Genomic DNA, 12,424 nt, shown 5'->3' on the forward strand with positions numbered 1-12,424 from the left:
GGCAGCGGCTCAGCCTTGGGCAATGCTGGCGCTGGCGTCTCAAAAACACCAACTCTCTTGTTCCTCATACCCGCTCTGCTGGAGCAGCTCAGGAGCTCACGGTCTCGGGTTACAGACCAGGAAACTGAAGCGGAGGTGATGGGAAAGCAGGTGGTGGGGAAGGTAGGGCCCAGCCCGGGAAGCCCCTGCCCGACTCGGCTCACTGCAGAAAGCCCAGGTCACGGCAGGCCACGTGGGCCTCTCGGATGCTCCAGCTGCGTTTACACAGGAACGTCTTCTGGTCTTGCCCCACGAGTTTCACCTCGACGAGTCCCTCCGCGCTGGCGTTGCCATACAAGGACACGGTGAATTTTCCTACGGTAAAAATAAAAAGAATCAGCCGTATGGAGGCCTTTACTCCCTCCTTAATGAAAACCTTTAAAATAATAAAATGTATAATTTCAAATTAGCTTTGAACACCATGAAGTGTTCTTTTTTTTCTCATTTTCAGTGGGCATACGCTCTCACCAGAGAGAGACAGACTGAGGAAGAGGAAAGAGGCACCCCCCTTTGAGCGCACGGTCCCCCCTCAACCCCTTCCCCTCCATCTCTCCCTCCTGTTGGGGTTTTGGGGCACGCACACACATGCGACTGCTGTGTTTTCCAGCCACGAGGGCCAGGACGGAACCAGCCGTGTGGGATCTGACTCACAAACCAGGCCGTGGGGCTGGCCCACCGTGAAGGATTTAACGAATGATTACAAACGGTGACTCTAGAGGTGCTTGCTGTTATGTGTCAGTGGTTGTGCCGCCTACTGAGTTATACTGAAGACGGCCAGATCATCGCCTCTGCTCTGAAGCTGAAGCCGGGATTCGCCCCATTTTCACGGGGGAAGCCTGTCTAGAAGTCACCCACCTGCGTGGTGAAGCCAGGAGCTGAGACAACCTGCACCCACCTGCGTGGTGAAGCCAGGGACTGAAACAACCTGCTCTATTAACCTTTCTTCCTTTTTTTTTTTTTGAGAGAGAGACCTCTGCTACAGGGCACATGTGCTCACCGAAGAGACAGAGAGATGGAGAGACAGAGACATAGAGACAGAAAAGAAGAAATCACCCCCAGGAGGGATGGCCGCACTGAGATCCCTTCTCCATTCTCCCCTCAGGATTTTGGGCACACATGCTCAGCCCCTGTGTGAGTTTCAAGCTGCTGGCCCAGGACTCGAACCACAATCAACTACGTGGGAGTCCAGCAATGCAACATTACACCACCTACTGGTCCCTTTAATCTTTCTTTCTAAGTTTACTCTGTTTATTTCTTTTGACAGAGAGTGAGAGAGGCGCCCTGATAGGATTTCTCATGTGGTGGTCATCCCCAGCCTTCCCGACAGCCAGGCCTGGGTGCCGTGCCTGCTGGGTCCACGGCTGGACCCTGGCCCCCTGCAGCTCTAGCATCCCGCAGAGCCCTGCAACCTGCGCCCAGCAGTTGGGCCCTGCTCTGTCTCACCCTAAAGTCCTGCTCTTCAGAGTAAGCCAGACAGCGGACCAGGACAAAGGCCGGGCTCACACAGGCCGGCTCAGTGGGCAGCGCAAGCATGCCGCTCCCAGAGGCCACACCGCACGGCCCCTGTACTTCCACTCCCGGCTCGGTCGGCCTGAAACACGCCCGGCGTGGGCCAGTGCCCAGGACTGGCTGCAGACGACCCCTGTGGAGGAGCGGTTTCTTGCTCTCACCTGTGCATGCACGTGCTGTCATGAACGACAGAGTTTATCTGTTCTCATACGTTTAAAGCAATTAACGCCTCAAGAGGAAAAGACCGACATTGCTAAGTGCCCTCCACTGCGCCTTCCTCCTCTGGGCAGTGGACACGGCTGACGGGCGCCTTTCCTGCTTTCCCGCAGGCCTCACCCGCCTGGAGTTGCAGCCCTGCAAGCCAGACCGAGTCCCGGAGCCTTAGCCGCTGTGAGTGGCCCCACCCCAAGTCCAGCCCCCGGCAGCCCAGTTCCCCCGAGCGCTCTGGGCTGCTGAGCACTGGTGAAGAGCTCCCCAGGGCCTGGGTCCGTTTCCGCAGTCTGATGCCCCAGGACCCGCCCTGACGTTCGCGGAGGCCTGAGAGGTCGCGGGTCTTGACCATACAGAGGTGGGGCTCCCAGGGGCGTGGAGCTAAATCCGCCAGACCTCTAAGCTTAACTGCCCTACCTGAACGTCAGGGTGGCTGCCCCATGTGGCCTGGACACCGGCTGAGCGGACACGGCTCCCTCTGCGCCCAGGTGCCAGGCCGGGGTCTGGCCCAGGGCAGTGGCTCAGCCTCCCTTGGGATGGACAGGTGCAGCAGGAGGTGTGTTGCGGACGGGAGGTCTGAGGTGGGCCTGTCCCCACCCAGAGGGCCTGTGAGCACCGACCTCTCACAAAGACTTCCACTAGAGCCCAAGACCTCAGGCCCTGCTCTACGGAAAATGGAAATGACCACGTGAAGCGGGAAGGGAGTAACTACTGGGCAAGTAGGGACGTCAGTGGAGCTGTTAGAGGAGGATGGGTCAGAGGACCAGAAGCAGTGCTGTCTGCCACAGTAGGACCACAGTGGGCCACAGCTTCCTGGGAGTCTCAGAGAAGCCACCAGACAGGGCGTCGAAGGTCCTTCCGTAAGAGATGACACATGGGCAGGTGAGAGGGCGCTGTGCTCACCACACCCCCTAGAGGCTGCACGGTCTGGTCAGCGCCCCCACAAATGTGTGCAATTATATATTAATGAAAAGTGACTTTTTGGCTGGGTTCTGAATTAGCTCAATGGCTTTAGGAATAACTCTTTTAGCCAAGTAGAAGTGGGAGTGGGGACACTTCCAGATGACCGTGTGGCAGAGTGGTGGGCACCCAGGGGAAGCCCTGGCCTTAGCACCCTGGGCTCTGGACTAAGGGCAGCTGGGCTCTGGCGCCCCGCCCCATGACTACTGAGGGTCTGGAGAAGAATTCTGAGCTGTCACGGTAACATCTCACAGAACAGTCCCCTCTCATGGAGAACAAAGGACGCACTTACTCCTCCATCTCGGAGCAACTTGGAAACAAGGCCTTCCCTACCTCCCTCTGTGCAGGGTCCACTATTTGAAAACTTCGCCCCTGGACGGAGACACTCCAGACTCTTCTGCTGACAGTAGGTCGGGTAGCTCCGGCCATTGTCCGAGCACACTGCGCTGCCGTTCTTCGGGCACTGGTAAGGCAGCTTGCACACGCAGGCGCCGTCGATGCACTTCTGCCATGGCTGGCAGAAGACTTTGGTGCAGGAGAGATGCGTGTACCTGTGTGCTAGGCACTCCTCATCCACCAGCGCAGTTTGAGACACGGAAGTGACCTTTAAAATGCAAAGAAAACATCCACTTAGCAACCTCGAAAGGCTGCCTTTGGAAGATGAACAAAGAAGAGAACAAAAGAGATCTCCCTGTGGTGCAGGTGGCGCGGTAGCCCGGTGCTGGTTCCCCGTGGGCACTCAGAGCTGCGTCGGCCTATAAAATGCAAATCTCCTCAGCTGTAAAACGGACACGGTAGCTCCCAGTTTTCAAGGTCATTGCAAGGAGTAGAAATATGTGTGACGGTTGGCGGGTAGCAGCCATGACATTGATGGGACCGGTTTTCCTTAAGTGCGTCGGAAACTCGTGCCCATGAAGACGTGGACGGGTGCCAGCAGTCCTGGGAGGGAATGACGAAGCCGGTGCTGAACTGTCTACTACATGTACAGGTGAGCCATGGGGAGACTTCCAATAGTCTAGGATGTGTGTAATTGGCGTCTCCAAGAGGAGGAAAGAGGAGGGAACAAAAACCATCTTTGAGGAAATAATGGCTTAAAGTTTTCCAAACTGATGGAAAGCATATGCACATAATCCAAGAAACTGAATGAACTCTGCACACAAAAATCATGAAGGAAACTCCACTAAGGCATATTATGTTCAAACTGCTCAAAAACCAGTGAGGGGGCCAAGTTGTGTGGTGGTTAAGTGCTGGGTCCTACATGACCAACTCCATGGTTCGAGTTATAGCCCCAGCGGCCTGGAAAATTCACCAGGGACATGAGCATGTGTTCCCAGGACGCTGAGAGGAGAAGGGGGAGACGGCGTTGTGGTGTGGCCATCCACCTGCGAGCTGATTTCTCACTTCCCCCTCTCCGTCTCTCTCCAGTGAGTGCATGCGTCCTAGGGCAAAACACACACACACACACACCCCTCCAACAAAATATCAGTGACGAAGAGGAAACCTTCAAAAGAACCAAAGGAAAAACACAGTATGCAGAGGAACGAAGACAAGGAAGGTTTCTCATCAATAATGCAAGTGAGAAGAGAATGCAGCAACATTTTTGTTTAAAAAAGAATGAATTTGGGATCAGTAGTTAGCGTAATGGCTATGTCGCTAGACTCCCATGTAATCCACTGTGGTTCACGTCCCGGACCTGGTGGCTTAAAACTCACGCCAGGCACACGTGCTTGCGTGCCCAAGATCCCGAGAGGAGAATGGAGGAGAAGGGATTGTGGCGTGGCCATCCCCCCAGGGGGTGATTTCTCCCTTTCTGTCTCTCTGTCTCTCTCTGTCTGTCTGGCAAGCTCATGTGCCCTATAGTAAAAACCTCTCCCCCCAAAAAAGAATGAATTTGATTTGCTATTATTATTTTTTAATTTGATGAGAGAGAGGGAAAGTGAAAAACCACGCTGTCAAGTCCAGGACTTGAACTGCAGTTGACCATGTGGGAGTCCAGTGCCTTAACCACCATGACCACTGCTGGCCCCTGCAGCAACATTTTTTAAGTACTGAAAGAAAAGACTGTAAACCTGTAATTTAATACCCAGCAAAAATATTATTAAAAAATTAAGGCAAAATAAGAACTTCCTTAGACAATGAACGCTGAAAGAATTAAACACTAGCATACCTGTACATTAGAAAAAATAAAAGTGCATCGAGAATGAAAAAAATTATGCAAGATGGAAATCGAGATCTACACAAAAAACGAATAGTGAGACTGGGAATTTTGGTTTTGGAGGGAGGTAGCCTTTGCACCTTTTCTTGTGGTATCTTTGATTGACTTTGGTATCAGGGGAATGTCGGCCTCACAGAAGTGCTCCTTCCTGCTTTCTTTTCTGGAAGACCTTGAGAAGGATTAGGATTAATTCTCTGTAAACAAGGAGACTTCGAAAAATTCATAGAAAAATGGAATTAAAATATGAGTTAATTTTGGAGCACAATTTAAAAAAATCCATTTCATGAACTTTCTGAAGGCTTCATGTATGTTTAGTAAATTCACCACTGAAGCCATATGGTTCTGGACATTTTTGGGAGTTTTTTTTTAATTTTTAAATTTTTTTAATTGCTGATTCAATCTCATTACTTGTTATATATCTATTCAGATTTTCTATTTCTTCTTGAATCAGTTTTAGTAATTTGCGTCTTTTTATAAATTTATTTTTTTTATCTCGGTTATCTAATTTGTTGGCATAAAATTGTCCATAGTGTCCTTAGTAACGCCTCCAATTTTATTTCTGATTTTAGTTATTTGCATCATCTGTTTTTCAAGTCCAACTAGTTTGTCAATGTTGTTCTTTCCAAAGAATCAACTTTTTATTTTGATGATTCTATTTTATTGCTATATTTTGTTTGTCTCCACTCTAATTTTATCTATTTATTTTTGCTAGCTTTCTCTCTCCTCTGTCTAGTTCCTTAGCTTATAAAGTCAGGTTATTAATTTGAGATCTTTGTTCTTCTTTAATGCAGACATTTACTGCAATAAATTTCCCTCTGTTCACTGCTTTCACTGCATACCATGTTTTGGTACTTATATTTTTGTTTTCACTTATTCCTAAATACTTTCCAACTTTTATAACTTTTCTTTGATCATTAGTTGTTAAAGAGTTTATTATGAGACCAGCAATTGGCATAATGACTATGTCGCTGGACTCCCATGTAGTTGACCATAGTTTGAGTCCTGGACCCAGTGCCTTAAACTCATGCCGGGCGCGTGTGCATGTGTGCCCCAAATCCCCAGAGAATGGGGGAGAAGGGACTGCGGTATGGCTATCCCTCCTGGGGGGTGATTTCTCGCTTTTTGTCTCTCTAAAAAAAAAAGAAAAGAAAAGAAAAGAAAAAATATATGAGAAAGTATGGCTCATTCATAGAAGGAATGAATATAAATGGTTCCTAAGGAAGCACAAATTTTGGGCTTCAGAGCCTAATCTTGTTACATACTTTAAAAAAATGTATTATTTTTGACATTTAATCACCCTATATCATTAGAGCATACGAAATGAACTTTCCCAGCATGAATACACTGTATATTAGTCCAGTCAAAGTTATTACTATACGCGTTGTCGTCAGCAGATCATTTTCCATTTTCATGTCCCTTAAGTATTTTGCTTCTTTCTTTTTTCCCTTTGATTCCCTCCCTTTCATCCTCCCCATTTCCCACCACCCTCCTGCTGTTACATACATGTGATATGTAGAGCGTTCTGTGTGTCAGGCATAACCGAAGAGCATGGCTTTGAGGAAGACAGCTGAGTCAGTCCTTGTCCAGTGTCGTACTCACATCAGTGTGAGGATAAGAGGACACCCAGTTGTAGGCAGATGAAAGGGGCCTGTATTAAGCCAGCGACTGAGAGAGGACTCACGTCACCCCAGAAACTTGCAGCACCAGAGCGGGGGGGGGGCAGGGGGGGAGGGGCAGGGGGGGAGGGAGGGTTATGAAGGCAAAAACCCCAAAGGAAAAAACTGCACACCTAAGAGAGTATAGGCCTGGAGTTATGTAAAAACTGTTAACAAAAGCTTAAAAAGCGAGTTATCAGGAAGGACAGTTATAATTGGCTGCATCTGCTGGTGACAAAGACTCAGGAGGACAGGGCTAGACGGCAGTGTCGGCTGCTGGTGATGAGCATTCAGTGTGGAGCAGGGTTGGGTACAGGGAAAGGGGATGGCAACAAGCGAGAAACCCCCCCAGGGGGGACGGCCACGCCGCAGTCCCTCCTCCTCCACTCTCCTCTCGGGATCTTGGGCGCGCATGCACACGCGCCTGGCATGAGTTTAAGCCACCGGGTCCAGGACGTGAACCGTGGTCGACTACATGGGAGTTCAGAGCCATAGCCATTACGCTAACTGCTGGTCCCCAGAGTCATATTCCGAAGGAGGTGTTCACGCTTCACCAGTAACTAATCTTGCCAGATAGCTGAGATCGCTGTTAGCCTTACATTCCTGCTGCTGCTCTGCCCTGCATTACATGAAACCAATTCAAGGTCTTGGGTCACGTGCCCAGTGGCCCCCAAGCAGGTTGGCATAGACAGACACGATTCTTTCTGAATAAGGTCTTCTCTGCTCCTTCTAGAGCTAGGGACCAGGCTCCTTTGTTGGGGATGCTCACTGCCTTCTTTCCAGAGCGCTGCCAGACCGGAGAGGGTGTGGGCCAAGAACTATCGCCGCCAAGCTTTCCTCCGGTCTCCATGTCGCCTCTTCCTTTGGTGGTCACTTGAGCGCTACCAGCCTCTCACTGTTCAGAGCGCTGAACATTTGGTCCTGACGGTCTCTGCTCGCTATGCCCGTGTTTCGCAGGGACGAGTGCCGCGTGCCGCGTTCACCTACTCTGCCATTCTTTACATCTGCCTTGCAGTGCCCCTGCCTATATATTCGCTCGTTTTCCAGCATCTCAGACCCCGTTAGTACGGACCTCATTCTTTCTCTCTGAAATGCACCATGTAAGTCTGAGTTTGTAATGAACTATCCGTGTGAAATACGAGAGCATATCTGGGCGGCGTCACTGCGGAGCACTGTCACAGTAGATGCCCATAATGACCGAAACTCCGGCTTCCCTGTCCTCCAAAGCCCTCCGGCTGTTACCACGCGAGGCTCGACAGCCGTTCCCTCTGGAAGCGGCACGAGGCGCTTCCTGGCTGGAAGGGTTGGGGAACACCCCCTTCGCCATCACTACTCAAGTCCCGTTCAGATTTAGGTCCAGTGCAGATCCTGCTTGGTCCATGATCCCTTCCTGACCTCTGAGCATGACGTCTGTCCTTTCGTTAAAGTCCTTTGTCACACATCTGTACTGTTTTTGGCACTTGAATGTTTAACAGTCGCTTCTTTTACCTTTTAAATGTTATTTACGTTTCGTTTATTATTCCTGCACTGGCATGTCTGCATCACCTTCCTCAAGTCTACGAGCAGGCTATTTAAGGAGGCCAGTCTTCCCATTTGCTAGCACTCTACCCTGCACGTAGGAGGCGCCTGATCAACATTTAGTGATTTAATATAACTATTGCAAAGTACAGCCTTGAATTGGGAAAATTCTTATTCAGTTCGATGTCTACGCACAAACATAAACATGTAGGAAGGACAACTTTCTTACAAGTCTTTCCTCAAGATATTAACATACAACATTTGCTAGTGACTACGTGATAGCACTCTTGGTAACTGGGCTATGGAACATTTAACTCAAAATATCTCCTCTAAGATTTTTTCTAATGTTTGTAATCTTCAAAATATGTAAACTAGTCTTCACGAGTACTGACTCACCTTGCAGAAACTTAAGCAGAAGCAGGAAAGTAGCAGAGTGGCCTGAGTCAGCTTCATGGCGGAGGTGTTCCGGGGCTGCGTCTCTGCTGAGGACTCTTCTTCATCCCAGAAAGTCTTTCTGAATTTAATTTTTAACCTCTGAAAAAATATTTAAAAAGAGAACCTCTTCCAAAGAGCTTTGTACTTTTGATCTCTGAAAGACAGTGGCACGAATCCAAAGACTTTTACCGTAACTGAAACCAAAAATGCCCTTCCTAGTAGCTAGCCCAGGGAGGCAGCCAATAGGGACGGGGTTTCCTGCAGAGGCCGATTTCCCCACCTTGGTCATGGACAATGCCTTGACTTTGTTTTCCAGGAAAGACCAAACTTAGGAAGCAAATTTCTTTCTTTCTTTCTATATATATAGTTTTTTCCCTTAATGTTGAGCATTGGAAGATGGTAGGAGTAAAAGCACAACATGTTGAATGCTGTGTTAAATCCATCAGAAGCTCTCTAAAGCAGACACATCCGTACACACACCAGGACCACACACAAACAGCTCCTTTACCACGTGCTGGTCGTGCTGTGATCAATTAAGTCTCTGAGCACACAGGACTCTGAAACAAGTACTCTTGCCGCAGTACTAACTACGGGGCAGGTTCCACGTGTATTTCGGAGCTACCTTTGTGAGGGTACTGTTGCCATTGCAGTTGGGGTTCTCCGTAAGCAGACTGGGGTGCAGATGCTACGGATCAAAGCTGTGGGAGGGTGGGGAGGGACCGGGATTGAGCAGAAGCTGAACTGCGATAGGCGCTGCGCGACGCCTTGGCTCGTGTACAGGGAGCTCTGGGGTGGGACGGGCTGGTGTCCTTCAGTCCAGGAAAGATGGCCGGGCCATCACACTGTGCCTGCTCAGTCACTTGGAGCGGGTTACCTGGGAAGGCCATGACCTTGGGTGAGCCAGTCCTTCGTAGCTGGGGCATATTCTGAAGGGTGTCATATTATCTATCAGGAGGAGGTGCCTTCCCACCACACTCCTCACAGCCAGTGGCACGACCTTTGAAGGGGGATCTGGAACACTCAAGTCTGTCTGTTGGAGTCTACTACCTGCATCTTGTAGATTGCTTTCCATGCATACTCCAAGAATGGCTCCTTCAGACTTCCAGTGGGCCTCTCTTTTGGATGTAAAACGTGGAAAAGGGATTTAGTGGGCAAAACTGTAGCCCTGTCCTTGCAGTTGACCTTGGGGCTGTAGTTCTCATTTGCAACCTCCTCTCTAGTCTAGATTTCCTTCACCCTGAACTTCTACCTCTGCTGGCCCTGGTGGCCTCTCTGATGGCATGACCCTCCATGACCCTCAGCCTCTCTGAAGCATCATCTGAGCTCTTGGTCACCATTTTCTTCAGGCCAAGGTGTGATTCTGTCTTTACTCTCGAATTCCACACAGATTCCTCCCTGCCTTTTTTTTTTTTAATGATTATTTTATTTAACTTTAATTTAACTTCATTTATTTATCTAAATTTGACCAGAAAGGGACAGAACAAGAGAATGAGGGGGCGAGAAAGTAAGCCGCCAGGTCTGGGACTCAAACCATAGTCAGCCATGTGGGAGTCCAGCGCCTTTAACCACCATGCCACCTGCCGGTCCCGCTCCCTGCCTTCTCTGTAGTAAAGCAGCCTTACCTCCTCTGAGTGAGCGGCACCCATCATCCTGCCGGGATGGCGACTCCCCTTCTTCCAGGCCAGTGGCTAGACCAGGAGCCCGATGTGGCCAAGGCAGCAGCTGCAGAGCCCATGCTGTGCCCCGGTGAAAGTGCGGTCCTGTGGGGACCAAGACTTCTGACTCTGCAGGACTGCAGTTGGGGGACAGGAAGTACAAAGCCCGACTGGTCACCGGGCCTAAGTGTGGCATTCCAGCCTGCCTTTTGGTTGCATGCCCACTGCTTCCTGGAGGACAGCTCATCTTCAGAGTACCGCTTCCAACGAGCACCTCCGGTCTGCAGTGCACAGGCTCCTGAAGCTCGGTCAGCCACAGCATTCTGGGAGGTGTGGTACGTGACATGACCCAGGGCCAGAGGCCCTCTCCCGCATCTCCTTGTCTAGCAGGATGTCACGTGGGCTCTCTCGCAGGATGACCGGACCTTCTGTGCTGAGGCCCTGCAGGCAGGACAGCCATGCCTGTGCCTCGAATAAGGTCCACTCCTGCTAGAATCTGTCACCGCTCCCCGGGACTGAAGGGGCCAGACGCGGTTCGCCATCCTGTGGCTTGCGGTCTCACTGACGAACTGTGCCACCTTGTGGACATGAGACCGTTCTCCACTGCTGTCACCCTGGCCCTTTGTTGACAGCAGAGCTGATGTGTGTGCAGGGATGTAGGTGGCGGCAGTGAGACACGCTAATATGCACGCGCTGACCTCCAGGGCAGTCTCCATCTCAGCCACCGTGGCTGCTCTGCCATGCCCACCATGCTAGCGAGCTGGGAGCTGGTGTGAGCGTGACTCCGCGCCTTCTCTCTGGCGGGTTAGCGGAGAGTCTACACTTCACACCTGCTCCCACATGTATGTCAGTGTTTCTATCCCAGACCTCCTAGTTCTTGATCTTCAAATATTTCTCCTTCTAAGAAAAAGGACTGCCTGTGACCCCACACCTGCCAGCCGTGGCTCTGCCCTCGGGAGGGCGTCTCCCCCAGCGTGGTGTGACGCAGGGCTGCCTACTTCCAACGTGCACCAGGCCAGTCGCAGACAACACAGGCTGCCTCCTCCTTCAGCTGGTTGTACGCGATTCCCTGGAGAGCCACAGGCGTGAGCTGAGCGAGCAGTCAGGGCCATGAAGCCCATCCGGCTCCCCCTGAGCCTCTCCTCAGGAATAAAATGGAGGCACCCACCTTCCTCCCACTGCAGTGACGACTCTCCGGCAGAGTCCTGGTAAATACAGGCCGGGCGAGCTGTGGCCCGCTCTCCCTGCCCTCCCCACACTGCCACTGAGGGGCTCCTTAGCGCCAAGCCTGGCTGCAATCACCACGCCTGGATGTGTCAAGGGCAGACCAGACCAGAGACAGCCCTGGACAGTAGAACCAGAACAGCAGGCAGGTTTTCACTCTAGCTGCAATGTGAGAAGTGGGCGAAAGTGATTTTTAGTAGCCTGTTTTTTAGGCGCAAGACAAAAGTGAGTGGGAAGAGTAGGGTTCCTGCATGCCCTGGACACCCAGGCAATGACTGCACCGGGGGAAGTGGTCCTGCGTCCGGGGTGGGGAGTAGAGGTCCAGAGCAAAGGTCACCGCAAGTTCTGGGGGATGGTCAAGACACCGTTGACTTTCTGGAGAGCTAAAAGCGATACTATCTGCTTATTATAGGGGTTCTCGGACAAAGTCAGAGGGAGCTCTAGCCGGAGTCCTCCCCAGTGCTCCTGCAGGCTTCTCCGCGAGGCCAGCAGCCACCTACAGTCCCACTTGGCTTCCTTTTAAATCCTGATGTTGAGAAGATGTTAGAGGTAGTTTTCTTCGGTTAATCATGTGAAAGGACTGCACTGATATGGTCAAATTCCTGGGACCCTCAGTTCTGTAGGGACGTTCTAAACGCCCAGTATCATTGCTTATTAGAGCACGTGGAGGAACCAGCAGTTGGCACGATTATGTCGCTGGACTCCCATGTAGTCGACTGCGGTTCGAGTCCCGGACCCGGTGCCTTAAACCCCCAAAGCTGCAGCCGGGCGCGGGTGAGGCCCGGCCGCCCCCTTCCCGCAGGGCTCCTCCTCCTGTCGAGGCGACGGGCGTCCCCGGCTCCTTCACCATGGCCTCTGCGCGGGCACTAGGCTCGCCCTCGCGAAGAGGGCGGCGAGCGTGCGGATGCGAGCTAGGGTCTCCGGGGCCGGGGCCGACCAGCCAAGCCCAGGCAGGACGCCGCCCCCGTGCTCGCGGCGGGCTGGGCGGCTGTTGGCGTTGGGGC

General features: G+C 51.5%; 1 protein-coding gene across 1 annotated transcript in view; it reads right to left on the bottom strand.

The window, feature by feature from the left end:
• The window catches only part of CFI (complement factor I), a 28,454-nt gene extending 17,909 nt beyond the window's left edge, over positions 1-10,545 (bottom strand). The window contains exons 1-5 of the mRNA XM_014593147.2: positions 10,164-10,545; positions 9,589-9,656; positions 8,503-8,640; positions 3,052-3,322; positions 204-354 (exon numbers count right to left, since the gene is read on the bottom strand). Coding sequence (XP_014448633.1) covers positions 204-354; positions 3,052-3,322; positions 8,503-8,640; positions 9,589-9,656; positions 10,164-10,542 — 1,007 coding nt within the window. The 5' untranslated portion in view covers positions 10,543-10,545. The remainder of the gene's footprint in view (positions 1-203; positions 355-3,051; positions 3,323-8,502; positions 8,641-9,588; positions 9,657-10,163) is intronic.
• Positions 10,546-12,424: the final 1,879 nt, after the last annotated feature.

Source organism: Tupaia chinensis, unplaced genomic scaffold (genome assembly GCF_000334495.1).
Source record: "Tupaia chinensis unplaced genomic scaffold, TupChi_1.0 Scaffold139767_1, whole genome shotgun sequence".
Taxonomy (NCBI): Eukaryota; Metazoa; Chordata; class Mammalia; order Scandentia; family Tupaiidae; genus Tupaia; species Tupaia belangeri.